This window comes from Natrix helvetica (genome assembly GCF_964273705.1).
Source record: "Natrix helvetica genome assembly, chromosome: 15".
NCBI lineage: Eukaryota > Metazoa > Chordata > Lepidosauria > Squamata > Natricidae > Natrix > Natrix helvetica.
The window spans coordinates 6,895,934-6,919,749 of record NC_138565.1 but is presented as its reverse complement, the minus strand read 5'-3'; the positions used below and the strand labels follow the sequence as shown (position 1 = coordinate 6,919,749).

General features: G+C 48.8%; 4 protein-coding genes across 6 annotated transcripts in view; 3 read left to right on the top strand and 1 right to left on the bottom strand.

Moving 5' to 3' along the window:
- The window catches only part of RABGAP1 (RAB GTPase activating protein 1), a 66,412-nt gene extending 61,177 nt beyond the window's left edge, over positions 1–5,235 (bottom strand). The window contains exon 1 of the mRNA XM_081967603.1: positions 5,080–5,235. The gene's annotated coding sequence lies outside the window, so the exon portion shown is untranslated. The remainder of the gene's footprint in view (positions 1–5,079) is intronic.
- Positions 5,236–5,360: 125 nt separating this feature from the next.
- On the top strand, positions 5,361–12,121 carry ZBTB26 (zinc finger and BTB domain containing 26). The gene is made up of 2 exons (XM_081967436.1): positions 5,361–5,524; positions 7,996–12,121. The coding sequence occupies exon 2, from the start codon at positions 8,009–8,011 to the stop codon at positions 9,383–9,385; it is 1,377 nt and encodes a 458-aa protein (XP_081823562.1). The 5' UTR covers positions 5,361–5,524; positions 7,996–8,008; the 3' UTR covers positions 9,386–12,121.
- Positions 12,122–14,877: 2,756 nt separating this feature from the next.
- On the top strand, positions 14,878–17,987 carry ZBTB6 (zinc finger and BTB domain containing 6). The gene is made up of 2 exons (XM_081967665.1): positions 14,878–14,997; positions 16,675–17,987. Exon 2 carries the CDS (start codon positions 16,685–16,687, stop codon positions 17,957–17,959), a length of 1,275 nt encoding a protein of 424 aa, XP_081823791.1. The 5' UTR covers positions 14,878–14,997; positions 16,675–16,684; the 3' UTR covers positions 17,960–17,987.
- Positions 17,988–22,582: 4,595 nt separating this feature from the next.
- Positions 22,583–23,816, top strand: part of RC3H2 (ring finger and CCCH-type domains 2) — a 32,516-nt gene continuing 31,282 nt past the window's right edge. For all 3 annotated transcript variants that reach the window (XM_081967124.1, XM_081967125.1, XM_081967123.1), the window contains exon 1: positions 22,583–22,715. The gene's annotated coding sequence lies outside the window, so the exon portion shown is untranslated. The remainder of the gene's footprint in view (positions 22,716–23,816) is intronic.

Genomic DNA, 23,816 nt, shown 5'->3' with positions numbered 1-23,816 from the left:
TACACCATTTCTGACTAATGGCAGTCCAATTTCTTCTTGAAAGCCTCCAGGGATGAAGCTCCCACAAGTTCCGAAGGCAACTTCTGTTCCATGGGTGGATTGTTCTCCCTGTCAGGAAATTCCTCCTCATTTCCAGGTTGAATCTCTCCTTGGTCAGTTTCCATCCATTGTTCCTTCTCTGGCCTTCAGGTGCTTTGGGGAATAGCTTGACCCCCTCCACTCTGTGGCAGCCCCTCAAGTATTGGAAGAGTGCGATCCTGTCTCCCCTGGTCCTTCTCTTCCCTAGACTAGCCAGGCCCAGTTCCTGCAACCGTTCTTTATATGTTTGAGCCTCCAGTCCCTTCATCATCCTGGATGCTCTTCTCTGCACTCTTTCTAGAGTCTCAACATTATTTTATAGTGTGGCAACCAAAACTGGATGCAGTACTCAAGGTGTGGCCTTACTAAGGCTTCCTAGAGCAGTACTACTACCTCTTGTGATCTTCTGCTGCATGCTGAGACACAGGTCTGACTCAATCAATCCACAGGACGGAAACCACGAGTAAATATTGGCATGCGGCTTGAAATTTCATTTTCATATTTTGAAGCTGGCAAACCACCCTGTTGCTCCCGTGGGGACATGTTTCCATTGAAACAACACAAGAGAAGCCCAGGTAGGCCTCAACCTACGAGCCCCAAATCTATGCTGCTAAGTGAGATATCGGTGACGTGAGTTTGTGCCTCGGTTTACGACTTTTCTGGCCACTTTCGTAAAGTCACTCGCTGCAAGCGGTGAAATTAGTAACTTGTTATTATTATTATATTATTATTATTATTAGCTTGTTAAGTGAATGCGACTTCCCCATTTACTTCTCTTAGGGTTGCAGAAGCTCATTCCTGGGCCAGGGCAGCCGTCATAAATATGAGGCAGTTGCCAAGTGTCTAAATTTTGATCACAATGTGGAAGGCTGCATCCGTCGTTAAGTGTGAACAGGGGTCCTAAGTCACATTTTTCCCCCCCTGGTGCCGTGGCAACTTCAGTCGTTCAATGAACTGTCGTAACTCGAGGACGTCCTGTACTGATTGGAAGGGTTCTTTTTGAGGGAGAATGGCTTCCTTTTAATATGATTTGTTTACCTGGCAATCGAACTCCCGACGTCCACAAATAAGACTCAAAAATCAAAAGAAAACAAACAGATAAAATCCAGGTCAACATAATTAACTCCAGATAAGGCGGGTGCCATGGCGGGGTTGATCTCTAGACAGAGATATAAAAAGCCTGGAATCTTCTGGGTGGATTACTTCATCTAACTTCCTTCTAAAACCGGCGATTCCAAGGAGAACTCTTTACTGGTGGAATAAAATAAAATAAAAATCCCCACGGTCTGTTTTGAAATATGAACGGCAGAATTTAATTTCATGCACCCCTCCCGGATTATCGCTGTTAGAAAAACAATGGCACAAGACGAGACGCACCCAAATTTTCAGCCTCTTTTAAGGGAGGAAAAAGCGCACCTTATACTCCGGAAAATACGGCAGGTCGATTAGATTGACAGCTCTTAAATGGCTTTGAACATACACCAGGAAGGGCGAAGAGATTCTGAGTCATATATTGTGCATACATGTCTGTTCCTGGATGAAGAGCACGCAATTCCACCCTCCCCTCTCTCTCTTTTTTTTAATTTTTTTTTACACAATAGCCTTTTGCAATTTCTGAGGGTCATTAGGTAAGATTTGAAACCTCTGAAGTGCTCTAAAGTTGTCCTTCACTTCCCTTCCTTTTCAAAACCACAACGGCCAACCCTGGCAAAAATGTCGAAATGGATTGAAGCGGTTTTCCCCAATCTTACGGGCCTCTGAGATTTTGCGTTCCTGCGCTGATCGAATAAGGGGTTATTGCTGCACGGCGTGACCGTCAATATTAGCAATCGTCACCTTTCACAATCACCTTTGGGAGCGCCCGTCAAAACGTGCAAACGACGAGGTTTCAATAGATCGGTCGCTAAGTAGAACAAACAGTCATAATTAAGTTTCCTTCCACATTTCCTTTCCGTGGAATTTAAGAGCCACTTCCCAATTATTCATATTAACCCCCACGCCGTAAGCTTCATGAAAATGAATTGTAATTATTAAGAATGATATTGTTATGATTAGATGTACCGAAATGTATGACGCCCAAGGAAGCAAACCATTCACGAAATGGGATGCATAGGAATAAAGGAATTAAAAACTTATTTTTAAAAAAGCTTCAACAATGGAACTTGTATCATTACCTAGTTGGGTCATGAAATGTCTGGAAGAAAACAACCAAACTCAGAGAGTGCCAAGGACATCAGAGTCTGCCTCCACTTCTTCCTCCCTCCTCTTCCACTCCCTACATCCCTTCTAGCACTGATGATGTTAGCTAGTTGGCTGATGCAACGTCTGGAAGAAAACATCTAAGCTCAGAGAGCACCAAGGACCTCACAGTCCTCCTCCTCTCCACAGACCCGGCTTCCTTCTAAGGCTGATGATGTTACATAGTTGGGTCACGAAATGTCGGGAAGAAAACCACCCAGCTCACAGAGCACCAAGGATGCCACACTCCCCTAATCCCATCACACATATCTAGGGCAGCGTATTTATCATGATAAACAAACACTCTTGCAGTTTCTCGAAAGCAAAAGCATAAAAGATTCCAACTCAAAAGAAATATGGGTATTCCCAAGTTTGTGTGTGTGTGTGTATTTCTATTTATCTATGGTGGTTTTTCTTCTGTCAAAACACCTGGTCAGCCCAAATATGGTAGGGATAGCAAGGGTATGGCTACTTGATGAGAGCTAAATAGCTTGAAGTAGATCTATACAAGTCTCCCTTCATTTATTTAGCGGCAAAAATGTTACATACATACACGGATGGACGGAGGGAGGGAGGGAGGAAGAGGGGGAGAGAGAGAAAGAGGGAGAGAGAAAGGAGAGGAGGGAGAGAGAGAATAGGAGGGAGGGAGAAAGAGGGAGGGAGAAAGAGAGGGAGAGAGAAAGGAGAGAGGGGGAGAGAGAATAGGAGGGAGAGAGAAAGAGGGGGGGAGAAAGAGGGAGAGAGAAAGAGAGGGAGAGAGAAAGGAGAGAGGGGGGAGAGAGAATAGGAGGGAGGGAGAAAGAGGGAGGGAGAGAGAAAGAGAGGGAGAGAGAAAGGAGAGAGGAGGAGAGAGAATAGGAGGGAGGGAGAAAGAGGGGGCAGAGAGAATAGGAGGGAGGGAGAAAGAGGGAGGGAGAGAGAAAGAGAGGGGGAGAGAGTAGGAGAGAGAAAGAGGGAGGGAGGGAGAAAGAGGGAGGGAGAGAGAAAGAGAGAGGGGAGAGAGTAGGAGAGAGAGAGAAAGAGGGAGGGAGAGAGAGGGAGAAAGAGGGAGAATGGGAGGGAGAGAAAGAGGGAGGGAGAATGGGAGGGAGAGAAAGAGGGAGGGAGAAAGAGAGAGGGAGGGAAGGAGAGGGAGAGATAAGGAAAGAGGGAGTGAGAAAGAGAGGGGGAGAGGGAGGGAGAGAGAGAGAGAGAAAGAATGAGAGAGAGAGAGGAAGAGAGAAAAACATAAGAATATGCACACCCACGCACGGACACATCCTGTGCAAAGTCTATGTACATACGTGTGTGGGTGTCTACAGATTATGCATGTGCGTCTGTGTTTATAAACAGAGCGTCCTTTGATGATAAACACACAAGAGGGAAATAAATAGCCAATTCAACAGGAACTTTTAGCAAAGTTTGGAGGGATACACCGAATAAACCAAACACGAATGCTTCTTCCCAGGAACAGCAGGCAAAGGAGGTTTCCTGCCCAACCTTCCCTTCTTCTCACCAACATAAATATAAAAAATGCCGCTGGGAGTCAAGCTCGAATTGAGGTGAATTTATGGGACGTTTTTTCCATACGTTAAAAGAAACGCAATGGAGATATTTTCTATTTCTTGGGGAGAGGGAGGTGGAAAGGAGGGGGGGTCAGTGCTCCCCTTTCCTCCCTTCTTTATCGACCCCTCATCCTGTTCCAGAGCTTGGCATCCTTTGGATGGGGGACCCCCCCCAGGACACCCCCCCCCAAGCCTGGCATGATTGGGATTGGGACGTTATTTGTTTTTCCCCCAAACGCCCCAACATACCTGCCAGGCCTTGGGATCTCCTGGGGGTGCCACATCCAAGGGATGCCAAGCTCTGGAACTGGATCAGGCGCGATAAAGGAGAGGGTTCACACACACACACCCAGCCACCAAAGTAGCGGCATTCCCCCCTCCCTCGATCCTGGCTGGAGCAAAAAGGGGGGGGATGGGGGCCATTCATAACGCACTTGTCTGTGTGCGCACTCCCCTTTCCTCCTCTCCTGATGTTGGGCTGGGCGTGGGATGGGGCACCACCAGGAGATCCCCAAGGCTGGCAAGTTTGGGATGGAGACGTTATTTTGTTTTTCCCTCCCCAAACGCCCCAACCCACTTGTCGGGGCCTTGGGATCTCCTGGGGGTGCCCCATCCATCCCTGGAACATCATCAGGATCGATAAAGAGAGGAGGAAAGGGGAGCACAGGCCTCACCCCCCCCCCGTTGTAAATGACCCCCTCCCCTCCCCCCCCTTTTTTTTGCTCCAGCCAGGATCGAGGGAGGGGTTGGTGGAATGCTGCTGCTTTGAGGGGGGGCTTGAACCCTCTCTTTTATCCATCCTGATCCTATTCCAGGGCTGGGCATTCCCTTGGATGGGGCACCACCAGGAGATCCCCAAGGCTGGCAAGTTTGGGATGGGGACGTTATTTTGTTTTTCCCTCCCCAAACGCCCCAACCCACTTGTCGGGGCCTTGGGATCTCCTGGTGGTGCCCCATCCAAGGGAATGCCCAGCCCTGGAATAGCATCAGGATTGAAGGGGGGTGTTTCTTCAGCAGAGACTCCCCCAACTCCCCTTTATTGACCAGGACTGCCATGATCGATTATGGATTATTGGCTCTCTCCCCCCCCACCCTCCTCCTTCGCCTGGCTGGAGAGCCCCGCCCACTAATGGTGCTCCTCCCTCCTCCCCCCCTCCCCCAACGCCGGACCCGCCCCCCTCCGGCGCCCCTCATCGACGAGGCTCCCGCTCCGGCTCACCCTCATCCAGATGGGCCGGGCCGCCGCCGCCCTCGCTGCCTCCCCTCTCGCCCGCCGCGGGAGCAGCAGCGCCGCCGCCGCCGCCGCCACTGTCAGGCCGCCTCAGCGTCCGGATCCCAACCCCGGTCACGTGACCGGGCCCGTCGCCGGAAGCCGTGCCTGCCTCTTCCGGCGCCTGGGCGGGAGGGAAGGAAAGGGAGGAGGGAAAAAAAAAAACCTTCACCGCGTAACTTCCGGCCGGGCGGCACCGCCTTTTCCTTAGCAACCCGACGGCGGTCCCGCCCCTTCTTTTCTTCGCGCCGACTTGGGGCGGGAAGAGAGAGGCGGCACCGGAAGTGGGGCAGAACAGCTTCCGGTGGCGGTGAGCCGGTCTCTCGGCCAGGCGTCTCCCCCCCCCCCCCGGGCGGACCCCGGATCAGCGGCGCCGGGGGGAGGCGGAGAGGAGGTAAGCCCTTAAGCCTTCGCCCGCCTCTTCCCTTGGGGGCCGGGGGAACTCGCGGCCACTGGAGCCCGGCGCAGCTGCAGCTCCTTGGAAGAGGGCGGGGAGGGAGGGAGGGACGTCAATGCTGGAGGTTCCCCCGGCGGGATGGAGGTTAAGGGGGTGCATGGAAGTGGGGGGGGACCCCCAGGCCATCCCAGCAGGGGAAGGTCAGCGGGGTGCATGGGGAGGAGGTCTGGGTGAGGTTATGGGGGTGGCCCTTCCTGCCTGGAGGGACCCTGGAGGTCGTCTAGTCCAGCCCCCTGGTCAAGCAGGAGAAGCTATGCCATCTCAGACAAGTGGCTGTGTCGAGTCTCTTGTTAAAAAACCTCCAGTGATGAAGTCATGACAACTTCTGGTGGCAAGCAGTTCCACTGGTTAACAGAATATCGGAGTTGGAAGGGACCTTGGAGGTCTTCTAGTCCAGCCCCCTGCTTAAGCCAGAGAACCTATACCGTGGAAGCAAGAAGAGAGGTAGGTAGGAAGGAAGGAGAAAGGTAGGAAGGAGGAAGGTAGGTAGGAAGGAAGGAAGGAGAAAGGTAGGAAGGAAGGAAGGAGAAAGGTAGGTAGGTAGGAAGGAAGGAGAAAGTTAGGTAAGTAGGAAGGAAGGAAGGAGAAAGGAAGGAAGGAAGGAGAAAGGTAGGTAGGTAGGAAGGAAGGAAGTTGGAAGGGACCCTGGAGGTCATCTAGTCCAGCCCCCTGCTCAAGCAGGAGAAGCTATGCCATTTCAGACAAGTGACTGTCCAGTCTCTTCTTAAAAAAAACTCCAGTGATGAAGTAATGACAATTGGTGGCAAGCAGTTCCACTGATTAATAGAATAACAAAGTTGGAAGGGACCTTGGAGGTCTTCTAGTCCATTCCCCTGCTCAAGCAGGAGATCTTATACCATTTCAGACAGTCTGTTCTTCTAAAACCTCCAGTGATGTAGCTCCCACAATTTCTGGTGGCAAGCTGTTCCACTGGTTAATAGAATAACAAAGCTGGAACAATTAAACCCAAATCCTGGTGCTTGGTATCATTTAGGCATGCACTGATGATGTACTTTAGTTGGGTCATGAAATGTCTGCAAGAAAACATCCACGTTCAGAGAGTATAGAGGACCTCACAGTTGTCCCCTTCTTCTACCCCCACCCCATTCTTCCTTCTTCCGCTCTTTCTCCTCCTCCTCCTCCTCCTCCATAAAGCCCACTCTCTCCTGCACTGATGTTGTTCCCTAGCTGGGTCACAAAACATCAGCAAGGAAATCCCACTCCCTTCTTTTACTTAGGTTGTGGCTAATGAAATGCCTGCAAGAAAATAACCAAGCTCAGAGAGCACCAAAACTCCGAATGTGGTTGGAGAAGATGACACAGCAACATCTTGATCTAAGACCTGAACTGTTCCTGTTGGGTATTTCGTCAGATAATTAGAGTAAAGAAAATGTAGATTTGAGTATCCATGTAATAACTGCAGCTAGAATTGTATTTGCACAAAATTGGAAGGGTGAAGAGATCCCTGCAGATGAAGGCGTGATTAAGAAAATATCAGAATGTGCAGAAATGAATAGATGAACATTTGCAATTAAAGGAAAGAAAGAAAGAATCTTTTTTAATAGATGGGAGTTATTTTATCAATGGTTAGAGAATGGTTAATACGAAAGTCGCGTGTCATAAAGTCAAATAAGCGAAGAAGAGGAATGTTACAACACTAGATACGTTTAAGTATTAGTACTAAAATGAGAATAGATGTAATTAATGAATGTGGAAAGCTTTAACTGTTATACAATACAATACAATAGTAGAGTTGGAAGGGACCTTGGAGGTCTTCTAGTCCAACCCCCTGCCTAGGCAGGAAACCCTATACCGTTTCAGACAAATGGCTATCCAACATCTTCTTAAAGACTTCCAGTGTTGGGGCATTCACAACTTCTGGAGGCAACTTCTGTTCCACTGATTAATTGTTCTAACTGTCAGGAAATTTCTCCTCAGTTCTAAGTTGCTTCTCTCCTTGATTAGTTTCCACCCATTGCTTCTTGTTCTGCCCTCAGGTGCCTTGGAGAATAGCTTGACTCCCTCTTCTTTGTGGCAACCCCTGAGATATTGGAACACTGTTATCATGTCTCCCCTAGTCCTTCTTTCTCTTAAGCTAAACATACCCAGTTCCTGCAACCGTTCTTCATATGTTTTAGTCTCCAGTCCCCTAATCCTCTTTGTTGTTCTTCTCTGCACTCTTTCTAGAGTCTCCACATCTTTTTTACATCGTGGCGACCAGAACTGAATGCAGTATTCCAAGTGTGGCCTTACCAAGGCCTTATAAAGTGGTATTAACCCTTCACATGATCTTGATTCTTATGACACAAAATATTTGTAGACAGTGTTCAATGAATGATGAAATGTTTGTATTAAAAGAAAGTTGTTAAAAATCATTTTAAAAAAGATGTTCTGTTGATACCCTTTAGGGCTTTTGTCAACATGAGCGAGAAGACGGACAGCCTCCATTTCCAGTTTGACAACTACGGGGACTCCATGCTGCAGAAGATGAACAAGCTGAGAGAGGAGAACAAATTCTGCGACGTGACCGTCCGCATCGACGACCTGGAGGTCCACGGCCACAAAGTCGTCTTCGCCGCCGGCTCGCCCTTCTTGAGAGACCAGTTCCTGCTCAACGACTCCAGGGAGGTCAAGATCTCCATCCTGCAGAGCTCGGAAGTCGGGCGGCAGCTGCTCCTGTCCTGCTACAGCGGGGTGCTGGAGTTCCCCGAGATGGAGCTGGTGAACTATTTGACCGCCGCCAGCTTCCTTCAGATGAGCCACATTGTGGAGCGCTGCACGGAGGCGCTCTGGAAGTTCATCCGGCCGAAGCAGAAGCTGGAGAGCAAAGAGGAGAGCCAGGCCAAGGCCAAATCCTCCCAGTCGAAGGAGGCCGTCGGAGCCAGCGGGGTGGACGAGGAGGAGGAGGAGGAAGACGAGGAGGAGGAGGAGGAAGACGACGACTCCTTGCAGCCCGATTCGCCTTGCCTCCAGCCCTCGGAGGACAGCCTTGACATGGACGACAGCGACATCCAGATCGTGAAAGTGGAGTCCATCGGGGAGGTGGCGGAGGTGGGGAGCAAAAAGGACCCGGGGCTGTTCGTTTCCTCCGAGCAGCAGAGCTCGCTCCCTTCCTCGGAGCCCCAGCACTCCCTGATCAATTCCACCGTGGAAAACCGGGTAGGCGACCTGGAGCAGGGCCAGCTCCACAACTACGCCCTGGCCTACTCGCCGGCCGACAACCTCATCGTGGCCTCCAAGGAGCTCTTTGGCCCCAGCCCCCGCGGGGCGGACAAGGGCTTGCAGTGGCACCACCAGTGCCCCAAGTGCACCCGCGTCTTCCGGCATCTGGAGAACTACGCCAACCACTTGAAGATGCACAAGCTCTTCATGTGCCTCCTGTGCGGGAAGACCTTCACCCAGAAGGGCAACCTCCACCGGCACATGCGTGTCCACGCCGGCATCAAACCCTTCCAGTGTAAGATCTGCGGGAAGACCTTCTCCCAGAAGTGCTCATTGCAGGATCACCTCAACCTGCACAGCGGGGACAAGCCCCACCGGTGCAACTACTGCGACATGGTCTTCGCCCACAAGCCCGTCCTCCGCAAGCACCTCAAGCAGCTCCACGGCAAGAACAGTTTCGACAACGCCAACGAGAGGAGCGCGCAGGACTCCGCCGCGGACTTCGAGGCCTTCGTCTGCAGCTCGGCGGCCGACGCCAAGGGCTGCCCCGCCAACGAAGCCAGCCAGGCGCTGGAGGCGGGGAAACTGGCCCAAGCCGTGCTCAGTTTGCGGAGCGAAAGCGCCTGCGGGAATTAAGGGCTGGCCACACGCACCCTGCTCCCCGGCCTCTCCTACCACTAACCACTCTGGGGATGGAGGAGCTGGCCTAGGCACTCCCCCCTTTTGAGCTCCAGCGGGGTGGAGCCGAACCCGACCTTGTAGCAGGCCTCCTTCGAGCTCTCTCCTTTAGAAAGGCCGCGTCTACAAGCGACTTTTGTCTCTCTTGAGAGCGTAACCACCGTCTGTGAATATTGCAAGAGCTGGCAGAGGGGATAACCTCCCTGGTTTGGTTTAAGTTCTGCCCCAAATTTTAAAAAGGCACTTGGTGGTGAGCCAGCCAAAGGCATTTAAAAAACAAAACAAAACAAAACACCAGGAACCCCGTTCTTGGCGAAGTTTTTAAGCTAAAGACAGGACTGTGTTCTTAGAAAAAGGAGAGGGGAGGGGGAAAAAACACTGGATAATTATAAAAAAGTCTTTTTACTCGGTCGCCTCTGGGCGCATGTTCTTCTTTTGTAATTCTTTGTTAAGAACTATCAGGTACGCCTTTCCCTCTCGGCGGCTCCTAGCCTAAAGGAGCATCGACGCTTAACACAGTAGTTCTAATATGGCGAGGGGTGGAGAAACAGCAGCACAATTGCTTCAAAGCAAAACTGGGGATGGGGGGGAGAATTGGATGAGCAGGCTGGTGGAATAGCCTTCCGTGCCGTGCGCTGACCCTCCCCTTTTTGGTCTCTCGGCTCAGGCTCAGCTCCTCCCTGCCAGAATAGGTCTCATCACATTCTTGGTAGAAACGGGCCGCGTGGTGCTGCTTAGGACGGTGGAAGCTTGCATGTCTCTCCAGCCACTTAACCTACCTCCTCCTCGCGCTTCTTGACCACGCAAATTGGAACGGTTTCCCTTCTGAGGCTAAAAGGGCCCTCAGCTGACACCCCTCGATTTTTCTGACGTAAATCCCTGGGATCAGTTCCCTTGGTGGTCCCAGAAATCCCAAATCGGTTTTTTTTAAAAAAAAAACGATGACCGTATTTTTCGGACTATAAGACGCACTGGAGTATAAGACGCACCAAGATTTTGAAGAGGTAATTTTATATATATATAAAGAAGAAGGTTTTGCGCTCTGCGGGCCTCCCAAATCCTTTGCAAGCATCGGGTTTTTTTGTGGAAAACAGCATGCAGAGACTTTGAGAGGCCTGCAAGGTTCTCCTGGGGGGGGGCAAAAATGAGCAAAAAACCTGCTCGTTTTTCACGAAAACAGGCCCGCATTTTTGCAAAACAAAAAACAAAAAACCAGGGCATGCGTAGGCTTTGGGAGGCTTGTAGAGTGCTCCTGGGGGCTGGGGGGCAGAAACAAGCAATAAATGGCCCATTTTTGCCCTCCCCAGCACCCAGGAGCAGTTTGCAGTCCCCCCCCCCAACCCTCTGCACGGCCATTTTGGGGAAGGGGGCGGGGTTTCGGGAGGCCAAAAATGTTGTATTCGGTGCATAAGACGCACCCAGATTTTCACCCTCTTTTTTGGGGGGGAAAAGGTGCGTCTTATACTCCGAAAAATACGGTATGTATCAGTGATGGCGAATCTTTTCGGCAGAGTGCCCATGCCAGAGCGCCGGAAACCCTAAAACCAGTTGGCATACCTGTGTTTTTCTGGGCTGTTTGGGGGCCATTTTCATGCTGTTTTTCGGGCCAAAAATGGCTCAGAAACATCCCGGAAAACATCCTGAAAATTGCCCGGAAAACAGCCTATTTTGGGGGCATTTTTCAGGCCATTTCTGGAAACCAGAAGAGCAGCTGGCAATGGCACCTGTGCCCAGAGAGGGCTCCACATGCCATCTCTAGCATGCGTGCCATTGTTTCACCATCCCAGTTGTACATGGTGCTTCAAATACTATTGGCATTTGGTAAAATGGTTAGGAGTAATGCCATGGGGTTGGTTTACAAAAGATCTTATTGTGCCCTCGGCAGGGGGAACCTCTGAAAAGGGAGAAGATTCCCCAGAGGAGGTTGGTTCTTCCGCCTTGGGAATTGTTCCTGGGGAAGAGGGATGCCCAAGCAGCCCCCCAAAAAAGTTACTCGTTGAAGGTGGATGATTAGTGCATTGTATGAGCCGTATTTCCGTTACTCTTAGCCAGAGTTCTGTCGTCGGAGACCCCTGGGTTTGTTTTTCTATAGCGTGGGGGGTCTTTGTACCACGATATAGAAGCAGGATTGCAATATTTGCTCCCCTAAATGAAGTTTCCTCTTGAGAAAGATGATTTGAGGAAGGGTCCTTCAGAACCTCAGGAGTTCTTGGATGCTCTGAGTACTCCCGTATTTTCAACACCTGCCTTTCTGCCCGAGAGATCTCCGGCGCCAGGAGTTGTGGGGATGCAGCTTCCTTACTTCGTATCCCGTCTCTTTTTCTTCTTCTTTGCCCATCACCACCTTCTGCTCGTCCTGAGCCCAGAGGTTAGGAAAGGAGTAGTAATTGTGTTGTGTGTAGAAAGGGGAGGAGGTTGGCTCAAAGATTGAAGTGGGAGGATGGCCCCTTTCAAAGGGGGTGGGGGGATCTTGTGACTCTGTAGCAATTCGTAGGTAGGACCACACAACCATCAGCATTGTCCTTTCTCCGTTAGGGCTTCCCCGAGAGGGGATCCCTCCGCCACGCCCTCAACACCTTGCAAGCCTCTTGGGGGGGTGGGGAGGCTGTCTTGATCTGTGAATGCATTCTAATGTCCAGAAGACCTCTTACCCTTCTGTTTGTGTCAGAATAAAGCAATTACACCACTTTCCAATATGTCATTTCCCTGCCTTTATTTATTTATTTTTCAATTACGAACCACAATGGGAGACCCCGGTTTTTTGTTGTCATAACAACGCCCTTTCCAAGTGAGCTTCGCCCCCATTTTATGACCTGTCTTGCCACCTTTGTGAAACAAACCGCTGCCGTTGTTAAGCGAGTCACGCGGCGGGTTCAGTGAATCCAGCTCCCCCCCGTTGACTTTGCTCGGCGCAAAAGGGGATCGCACGAATCCGGGGTCACTGCAACCATCATAAATAGGAGTCGGGAGGGGCAAGTGCTTGAATTTTGATCGTGTGACCGTGGTGATGCTGTGACGGTCATAAGTGTGATAAACATCACATTTTTCTAGTGCCGTCGTAACTGTCTGGTCTGTAAGCCATCTTTTCTTTTGGACTTCCGGCCTGCCACACTTTCTACTACTCATTTTCTATTGTGGGAAAATGGGAGGGGGGGGATTGTAGGTGTTAGATGATATGTAACCATAACAAAATTCTTTCTAGAAAGCCAAGGTCATTCTTTGTCTCTGCACCTGGCCAGAACTGGATGGGCGGAACCGCCAGCATGGCGGTGGGAGACTGGACCATGTGATGGACTTGTGGATGTGGGGGCAGGATCTTGAACTTTCAACTGAGGGGGGGGGGAACCTAGCTTTCAGATTCTCAATAAATTGGGACTTTTGAGGAATCAAAGCTTTGCCTCTTGATTTACTTTTGGATGCTATTTGGAACCCCGACAGTAACTTCAAATGGTCACTAAGTGAACCGTTGTTAAGTCAAGGACTGCCTGTACAGGAAAACTCCAGGAAAGAGACCTCATTTACGGTCACTAAATGAACAATTTAGGATTACTGCCATTTTGAAATCTTGTCAGCGGACTGAGCTGGTCACAAGAGTGAGTTGTATGCAGGGCAGATTTGATTTAAATCACTAGTAAGGCTTGATTTAAATCAAGTGGATTTTAAAGAGCAGCTGTCATCTCTGACCCACTGTTGACTCACTGACAGTCCCAACATTGCAGCTCCAGCCTCACGCTACGTAACTAAGCTCCATTTCCTGCTGAATAAACTAAATTACGAATGGATCTTAAATAGAAAACTATCTTTAGATAGATTTTTTTACTCCAAAAGCATTTTATTAAAATAAATTGGATTAAAAAAAAACATCCGGTTTAAATAAAAACAATTTGATTTAAATTTGAAAAATCCCAATTTTTGGATTTTTTATTTTTTTAAATCACTGATTTTTATCCACCCTGGTTGTATCCAGAAAAGGATTAGTCAGAGTGGGGGAAAAGACCATTAGGAATAGCAACTGTTCTTAGTTGCGAAGTCATGGACGACGTTCCTCCAAGCCTTCCTGTCCTCTACCATCCTCTGGAGTCCATCCTCCATCCAGCCACCTCCTTCTCCGTTGTCCCCTTCTTCTTTTGCCCTCCATTGTTCCCAGCATGAGGTTCTTCTCCAGGGAGTCTTTCTTCCTTCTCATTAAGTGGCCAAAGTCTTTGAGTTTCCTCTTCAGGATCTGGCTTCTAAAGAGCAGTCAGGGTTGATCTCCTCTAGGACTGACCGGTTGGATGGCCTTGCAGTCCAAGGGACTCGCAGGAGTCTTCTCCAGCACCAGAGTTTAAAGGCCTCCATTCTTTGGCGCTCAAGCCCTCCTTACGGTCCAACCTTCACAGCCATCCATCGCAACTGGGAAAACCACAGCCTTTGCTAGATGCACTTTTGCTGGCAGGGTGATGTCTCTGCTTTTTAGTCAGCTGTCTAGATTTGCCACTTAGACTTATATACTGCTTATAGACCATTAGTTCAAAGCTTACCTCGCTACCATTCCTTGTCTGTGTGCCCAACCTAGGGTGTGCATGGGGCATCCTTAGTTGGGTTGTTTAAGACACTTGATCCCAATGTCAAGCTGTAATCTGTTTGCCAGCCTGGTGCTATTCAGGGTCTTGGGCTCCATCTCCCAACCTTCCTCCATCTGTAGTCTGACCTTCCATCGAAATGTGCAGTCCATGCAAACCTCCAGCAATGGGGAAACCGAAACAGGCGTCCACCCACAGCAGAATCTGTAAAAATCACCCTTCTGTCTCTCATCTCCAATAATAGTCCAACCCCCTGCCTAGGCAGGAAACCCTATATGTGAATAATGAACCGTTGTAAATCAAGGACTACCCGAGGAGGAAAACTGCAGGAGAGACCGCATTGACCGTCACTAAATGAACCATCGTAAATCGAGGACAGCCTGTAGAGGGAAACTCCCCCCCCCCCATCATCAACCTGCTTAATCCGATGCCAGAAGCTAGCAGGGCGACATTTATGCCTCGGCAATGCCTCCCTGAGCGGGCTTGCAACCGGATTCCTCCAAAAGATCCATCCCTCGATCGCGGAGAACCGACCCAGATCCCGGGATCCATTCCTCCCCCCCCCTCCCCAAAAGGCGCCTTCTTCTCACGCTACGAAACCCTCCCAGCGCGGCTAAAAAAAAACAAAAAACTTTGCCTCTCCGGGCGCATGCGCCCCAACCGCCTTTCCCTTCCCATTGGCTGAGCGCCGCCACTCCCAGTAGTTTTGGGGAAACGGCGGCCAATCAGCACGGCTGCGCCACAACCGCCTCTCCCTTCCCATTGGCTGAGCCCCCCCCATCCCGCACGGGGCGGGGGGGGGTAAACGGCGGCCAATCAGAAGCCGGCGCAGCACGTGCTGGCTGCTGAAGGGTTCTTTTTCCGGGTCGCGGGCGGGGGAGGCTTCGCTACTCCCGGAAGTCGCTCCCTGCCAGCCAAGGAGCCTCTCTGCAGTCGAGGCCGGGAAGGAGCCTGGCTGGGGCCCCTCTCCTCCTCCTTCTCCTTCTCCTCCACGTCGCCAGCCGCCCGGTGAGCGGAGGAGGGAAAGCGGGGAGGGCAGGGTGGTCGTCCTCCCCCTCCCCCTTTCCCCCTTATGCCTCCCCCCCCAGGGAGGGGGCGTCTCCAAACGCCCCCCCATGTGAGCTGATAAGGGAATTAGTATGTATTATTAATATGTATATTATTAAGGTTACTAGGGTTATTCGCATTGATAATACAATATATAGTAATATATAACACATAACTCAATGGCTGGGTGGACTGGACGTTAACATCAGTGAGAACAATTAATCAGTGGAACAGCTTGTCTCCAGAAGTTGTGAATGCCCCAACACTGGAAGTCTTTAAGAAGATGTTGGATAGCTATTTGTCTGAAACGGTATAGGGTTTCCTGCCTAGGCAGGGGGTTGGACTAGAAGACCTCCAAGGTCCCTTCCAACTCTACTATTGTATTATTGTATTATTGTATTATTTGAACCCCTAGAAGTCCCTGTATTGGCCATACGCTAAATAATAATGATGATAATAATAATAATAATACCAGCAGCTGAACTTAAGAAGGTACTTGGTTGAACCTGTATTTGTGACACCTCTTTAAATGTTCAGTTGACCGAGTTCCATGTTTAATGAATAAAAGAGATAATAATAATAAGAAGAAGCAATAGTAATAGAAGAAGAAGTAATAGTAGTAGTACCACCAGTGGAACTTAAGAAGGTACTTGGTTGATGCCTAGGACGCTGGCAGCAACCCGTATCAACCATTAGCACCAGTCAGTGGTATTTGTGATGCATTTTTAAATGTTCAATTGACTTTGAGTTTCATGTTTAATGAATAAAGTATAATAATAATAATAATAATAATAATAATAATAATAATAATAATAATAATAATAATAATAATAATGGAAAAAGAAAAAAAGTTTGGTTCATTGACATTGCAATACCTTTTGATGCGTGAATTGAAGATAAGCAGCAAGAAAAAATCGCAAAATACCGGGACTTGCAAATTGAAGTTGAGCGACTGTGGAAAAAGAAATCAAGTGTTGTCCCGATTGCAATTGGAGCCCTTGGAGCAATACCTAAAGGACTACCTTGCTATTTGGAAATTCTAAATTTATTGGACATTCTGATTCTACAAAAAACCACCCTACTTGGAACAACTTATATCCTCCGACGTTACCTTAACAGTTCCTAAGTCCTTGGTTAGGACTCGAGCTGTTAGGCTACCAACCAGCCCCAAAGGCTGTGAATCTCACCAAAGATTAACCACATAATGATAATGATAATGATGATAATAATGATGATAATAATAATTCTTTATTGTCAGTGCACGTGTACAATGAGATTTATATATGTTGTTCCCAAACCAGAGCTATTTTATTTATTTATCAAAAAGTACAAGGAAATAAGTATCAGTATAGACATGGACACATGGCAAAAAATGGCACAAATAAATGAATATAAGTAAGCAAAGCGTAGCCATAAACACATAAAATGAGTGCATATAAGTGGAGACAATAGGACAGGGACGGTAGGCGCGCTGGTGCGCTTGTGCCCGCCCCCTTTACAGACCTCTTTAAAAGAAATTTAGGTCCATGGTTAACAGTTTAAGGTAAACAGTGCAGGGGTTACAGGAGCCAATGGCTTGTTTCGCAGTGCTGAGCTGTCTTTTTCATTCCATTTCCTCCTCTTTTCCCCTGCCCCCAGGATCGTCATCATGGCTGCCGATTCGGACGTGCTCCATTTCCAGTTCGCGCAGCAGGGTGACGCCGTGCTGCAGAAAATGAACCTGCTGCGACAGCAGAACCTCTTCTGCGACGTCTCCATCTACATCGACGACACGGAGTTCCACGGGCACAAGGTCATCCTCGCCGCCTGCTCCACCTTCATGCGGGACCAGTTCCTGCTGACTCAGTCCCAGCACGTCCGGATTACGATCCTGCAGAGCGCCGAAGTCGGCCGGAAGCTGCTGCTCTCGTGCTACACGGGGGCGCTGGAAGTGAAGAGGAAGGAGCTTTTGAAATACCTCACGGCGGCCAGCTACCTGCAGATGGTGCACATCGTGGAGAAGTGCACGGAGGCCCTTTCCAGGTACCTCGAAATCGACGCCTCCGTCGAAGGCAACGGCAGGTGTGCGGAGAAGTGCCATTCTTCGGACATGGAGCTGGGCAACCGAGAGAGCTGCCCCGAGAAAGACTGCGAAATCATTGAGATCTCTGCGGACAGCCCCGTGAGCGTAGACGAGCACATCAAACAGGAGAAGGGAGATCTCCCGCCGGCGTCCATGCAGGGCTTAATGCCCGAGAGGAAGGAGGTCAAAAGCCCAGAGATCTCCACCGTAGAGATCGGCTACAAGGACGACGAAATCTGCATTTTCCAAATGGATCCCATTGACGGCGTCCCCAGCGTGGAGGACGAGCCGTTCCCGCAGCCTTGCACCTCTTCGAAAACTAACTTGTACTTCCCTGAAACTCAGCACTCCTTGATCAACTCCACCGTGGAGAGCAGGATGAGCGAAGCGGCCCAGTTCCAGAGCTTCAGCGGCGAGAATCCGGAAGGAGCCGCCCATGCGGACTTCCCGAACTTGGAGGAGGCCGGCTACACGTGGCGGCACCAGTGTCCCAAGTGCCCCCGTGGCTTCCTCCACCTGGAGAACTACCTCCGGCACTTAAAGATGCACAAACTCTTCCTGTGCTTGCAGTGCGGGAAAACCTTTACCCAAAAGAAGAACCTGAACCGCCACATCCGCGGCCACATGGGCATCCGCCCCTTCCAGTGCATGGTGTGCCTGAAGACCTTCACCGCGAAGAGCACCCTCCAGGACCACCTCAACATCCACAGCGGCGACCGGCCTTACAAATGCCACTGTTGCGACATGGACTTCAAGCATAAGTCCGCCCTCAAAAAGCACCTGACCTCCGTCCACGGAAGAGCCGGCGTCAGCCAATCGGGCTTCGATGCCATCACGGAAGTCAGGATAGACTACGAGTAAGAGGTCCTTGGAGCAGGGGATTTTTTTTTTACCAAAAGGCCCAATTTGATGCTGAGCGCCAAGACTCCACCCACAGGCTCCCATCCTGCATGTAAATACCCCCTATCTATCAACGTTCCCGCAGGCTTCCGGATAGCTGCCCTTCTTCCCGTGACGCACGGCGGTGGTTAGAGCGCAGTACTGCAGGCCACTTCTGCTGACTGCCTGCAATTTGGCCGTTCGAATCTCACCACTCAAGGTTGAGTCGTCCTTCCGTGCTTCCGAGGTGCGTAAAATGAGGACCCAGATTGTTGGGGGCAAGAGGCTGTAAACCGCTTAGAGAGGTCGGTAAACACACTGTGAAGTGGTATATAAGTCTAAGTGCTATTGTTATCTATCTATCTACCTATCTATCATCTGTATCTATCTATCTATATCCCTATTTCTGTCTATCATATATATATATATATATCTACCTACCTATCATCTCTATTTATCTATATCTCTATTTCTATCTATCTATCTATCTATCTATCATATCTATCTACTTATCTCTATTTATCTATATCTCTATTTCTATCTATCTACCTATCATCTCTGTTTATATCTCTATTTCTATCTATCTATCTATCTATCTCTATTTATCTATATCTCTATTTCTATCTATCTATCATATCTATCTACTTATCTCTATTTATATCTCTATTTCTATCTATCTACCTATCATCTCTATTTATCTATATCTATTTCTATCTATCTACCTATCATCTCTATTTATCTATATCTCTATTTCTATCTATCTATCTATCACCTCTATATCTCTATTTCTTTCTATCTATCTATCTATCTATCTATCTATCTACTTATCTCTATTTATCTATATCTCTATTTCTATCTATCTACCTATCATCTCTATTTATATCTCTATTTCTATCTATCTATCTACTTATCTCTATTTATCTATATCTCTATTTCTATCTATCTACCTATCATCTCTATTTATCTATATCTATTTCTATCTATCTACCTATCATCTCTATTTATCTATATCTCTATTTCTATCTATCTATCTATCACCTCTATATCTCTATTTCTTTCTATCTATCTATCTATCTATCTATCTATCTATCTATCTATCTACTTATCTCTATTTATCTATATCTCTATTTCTATCTATCTACCTATCATCTCTATTTATATCTCTATTTCTATCTATCTATCTACTTATCTCTATTTATCTATATCTCTATTTCTATCTATCTACCTATCATCTCTATTTATCTATATCTCTATTTCTATCTATCTACCTATCATCTCTATTTATCTATATCTCTATTTCTTTCTATCTATCTATCTACTTACCATCTCTATTTATCTATATCTCTATATCTATCTATCTATCTATCTATCTATCTATCTATCTATCTATCTATCTATCTATCTATCTGCCATGATGACACAGTACTGCATTGTAGTCACTGAGCAGCAAGGAAGGAAGGAAGGAAGGAAGGAAAGAAGGAAGGAAAGAAAAGGAATAACAATAGCGCTTAGACTTATATTCCGCTTTATAGTGTTTTCACAGCCCTCTCTAAACGGTTTACAGAGTCAGCCTCTTGCCCCCAACAATCCGAGTCCTCATTTGACCCACCCCGGAAGGACAGAAGTCAACTTTGAGCCTGGTGAGATTTCAACTGCCAAATTGCAGGCAGTCAGCAGAAGTGGCCTGCCGTACTGCACTCTAACCACTCCGCCGCCGCGGCTCAGAAAGCAGTATGTAAGTCTTAAGTGCTAGTGGTATATGAAGCAACCCAGAAAGGTTGAAGACAAAGTGGTGCTTAGCCGTTGCTATTTACATGTTTATATGTTATATATATGATGTGAAGAGTCTTTTCGGCCTTTGCGTTTGCACCACGGCCAGAATTCGTTTTAACGTGCTTTGAACGGTAGCCGTTGTTTACGTTTCGGTTTTGGGAGGCCTTAATCAAGAGCGCCTGGTTTTTTCGGGGTGGGTGAAAACTTGCACCGTAGCAAGGGATTGACTCAAGAACTCGATACACAATCAAGGCAACGCCCTTATTTTATTTTTTTTCCTTTAACAAAAGACTGGCCTTGTCGTAAAAGCCACTTGGTGCTGGGCTCCTCCCCGTGTTTGGCCCGCCTGCCAAGAATCAAATGTAGATTCCATTTTCACTTCCCTCCTGAAATTCAGTCTTACGGTTCGTGATCCCTGCAGCTTACCGGGTTACAATATTTTTCTCCTTCTTGGAAGTGTTAGGCACGTACAATCGTCTTCATCCAGGCCATTTTGTGATTTTAAGGTGATTTTATATATATATATGCCTGTTTTTGGGGGGCTGTTTTTCAGGCCAAAAATGGGTTGGAAAATGCCCTCCCCCAAAAAACGCCTCGGAAAATGGTGTGTTTCTTGGCCGTTTTCAGGCTGTTTTTTGAGCCTCTTTTAATCTGTTTTCTGGTGCTCTAGCACCTACAAAAATCACCTGCCCATGTGCATGCCAGAAACCAGAAGAGCAGCTGGCAACGGTGCCACCTCTGCCATGCCTGCCCTAGGTTCGCCCTCACGGAGCTAGATCAACTGCAGTTGCAGGGGTACTCATTTTCAAGGAAAAACCACAACCACCTGAGATATAAAATGCAGGCATTAGTTGTGGAGGCGAGGTCATTGATGGCATGCTTCCCCTGAAATGCCAGGGGCAAATGTCAGACACGATCAAAGAGGACTGGCATTTTTGGAGAAGGCTGTTTTATAACGTTATGACGGCTTGGCTTTTCGTAAATGTGTGTGCCTGCTATTCGGTGTGCTTTTGTGTCATCATAACAAGAGGTCCTGTTCGATTTGTATGTTGTAAAAGACACTTTCTCTGACTCCAGGCCTCCGTAAGCAAAATTGTGTCTGTAACACAAGTGGGGCTGTCCAGTTTTGGGAGGGAAAAAAAAAAGCATTCACTTGGCCCAAAAGCTCCGATTCTGACATTGAGAGCTTTGGTAATCTTGTTCGCAGCTGCTTTGTGTATGCGTGTATGCCAAATTTGCCGTTTGATTTGCAACGGGAATAAAGTTTGCCTCTGTCTCAACGGACCTGTGTCATTTTGAAACTAGGAGATGCCTTGGAGGTCCCTGAACTGCTTAAAGCTTTCCTGCTGACTTTATTTTTAAAAGGTCAAGGTTCCCCTCGCACATATGTGCTAGTCGTTCCTGACTCTAGGGGGCGGTGCTCATCTCCGTTTCAAAGCCGAAGAGCCAGCGCTGTCCAAAGACGTCTCCGTGGTCATGTGGCCGGCATGACTCAACGCCAAAGGCGCACGGAACACCGTTCCCTTCCCACCAAAGGTGGCTCCTATTTTTCTACGTGCATTTTTTACCTGCTTTCGAACTGCTAGGAAGTTTCTCCTTCATTCCAGGTTGCTTCTCTCTTTTGTTAGTGATGAAGCATCCACAACGTCTGAAGGCAACTCCTGCTCCACGGGATCCATCGCTGACTTAAAAATGAACCGCATCCGCCATTTTACAAATTCCCAACTATTTGTATTTAACAGATGAACAAGAGTTGGAAGGGACCCTGTAGGTCATCTAGTCCAACCCCCTGCTCAAGCAGGAGACACCATTTCTGACAGATGGCAGTCCAGACGCTTCTTGAAAGCCTCCAGGGATGAAGCTCCCACAACTTCTGTTCCGTGGGTGGATTGTTCTCACTGTCAGGAAATTCCTCATTTGTAGGTTGAATCAATCAATCAATGTGGAGCTGGAAGGGACCTTGTAGGTCATCTAGTCTAACTCCTTGACCAAGCAGGAGACCCTACACCATTTCTGACAGAGGGCAGTCCAGTCCCTTCTTGAAAGCCTCCATCGATGGAGCTCCCACAACTTCTGAAGGCAACTTCTGTTCCATTGAATATAGAATAACAAGAGTTGGAAGGGACCTTGTAGGTCATCTAGTCCAACCCCCACCCACCCAAGCAGGAGACCCTACACCATTTCTGATAGAGAGCAGTCCAGTCTCTTCTTGAAAGCTTCCAGTGATGAAGCTCTCACAACTTCTGAAGGCAACTTCTGTTCCATTGAATATAGAATGCCAGAGTTGGAAGGGGCCTTGGAGGTCATCTAGTCCAACCCCCCACTCCTGCCCAAGCTGAAGACCCTACACCATTTCTGACAGATGTCAGCCCAGTCTTCTTGAAAGCTTGCAGGGATGAAGCTCCCACAACTTCTGTTCCATGGCTCGATTGCTCTCACTGTCAAAAAGTTCCTCTTTATTAAACAATCAAATAATTAAATAATCAATTGATAAGATAATAAAAATAAAATAATAATAATAAAATATAATATAGTAATAAAATAATAAAAATCAATCAATCATACAATCAAATAAATAGTTATTTGGTTAAATAATTTAATTGCTGCATCCTTCGTGCAAGACTCGGAGGCCCCGCCTTCGCCGCTCCGAAGAGGGTGGGGAGCGCCGGAGGGGCGGCGGCTATGCAAATGTGAGCCACGCCCTCTGCGGGGCGGGGGGCTGGAGGGGAATGCGCGGAAGAATGGCGCGCGCGCGCCTCGTCTCTCTCTGGTGACGGGGAGGCCCGCGAGCGAGCGCGAGGAGCGAGAAGTCTCGCGAGAGGAGAGGGGGGGCGGCGCGGCTTGGGGGGGCGGGCCTCCCGGCTGTCACCGCGATGAGGAGGCGACGCCGTCGCCGCCGCCGCCGCCGGGCCGCTCCGCGGTTCGCCCCTCGGGGGCTGTGAGGAGAGGCCGGGCCCTCCCGCAAGTAAGGGGAGGGGGCCGCGGGGAGGGGGGGACTGTTAATCCCGGGGGGGAAGGGGAGGTGGCCCCCAGAAGGAGACCCCTCCCCCACCCCCGAGGAAAGACCCCCCCACTTTCCTCGGGGGTGGGGGAGGGGCGTCATGGGGGTCTCCTTTCCAGGGAGGGGAGGGGGACAGCACGGGCGGGCGGGGGGGGGTCAGGAGGAGCAGGGAGGCGACCCTCCTCCCCACGACCCCCCCTCTGGAAAAGTGTTGCATGATTTGGGGGAGGGGTTGAGGGGGAGCCTTTTGTCTCCACCCCTCCCCTCCCCAGGGGGGCTTTTAGCCCACTCCTGGCTGCTCCTGGACGGGGGGGGGGGCGTGATAGGTGGGGGCGTGGTGGGGTGGGTGGCTGTGCAGAAAAGCAGCCCGGGTCCCTCCTGGTCCAGTGTTGGGGGTGATGGGATGCAAGTGAGGCCACCCTGGCTTGCAAGCAGGTGGGGGGGGGAAGCCTTGGAGGGAGAGGGCGCATGCAATAGGGGCCCATACACACACACACACACACACACACACACACACACACAGAGTAGGACATTTATCACAAATACCTTTGACTGGTGCTGATGGTTGATACGGGTTGCTGTCAGCGTCCTAGGTATCAAGCAAGTTTCTTCTTAAGATGTATGATCTCCTCCTCCTCCTCCTCATTATTATTATTATTATTACTATTACCATTACTACTATTATTCATTAAACATGAAACTGCTGCCAGCATCCTAGGTATCAACCAAGTACTTTCTTAAACTATACAATGTTCTTATTATTATTATTATTATATATTTTATTCATTGAACATTGAAACTCAGTCAACTGCACATTTAAAGATGTGTCACAAATACCACTGACTGGTGCTGATGGTTGATACGGGTTGCTGGCAGCGTCTTAGGTATCATCCAAGTATCTTCTTAAAATATATAATTTTCTTCTCCTCCTCTTCTTCTCCTTCTCCTCCTGCTCCTCCTTTTCTTCTCGTTTTCCTCCTCCTCCATCTCCTCCTCCTCCTCCTATTAATATTATTAGTATTTCTTTTATTCATTAAACATGAAACTCAGTCAACTGAACATTTA

What these genes read in the sequence shown, in the direction of transcription:
- ZBTB26 (XM_081967436.1), top strand. Translation starts at nt 8,009, where the DNA reads ATGAGCGAGAAGACGGACAGCCTCCATTTCCAGTTTGACAACTACGGG.
- ZBTB6 (XM_081967665.1), top strand. Translation starts at nt 16,685, where the DNA reads ATGGCTGCCGATTCGGACGTGCTCCATTTCCAGTTCGCGCAGCAGGGT.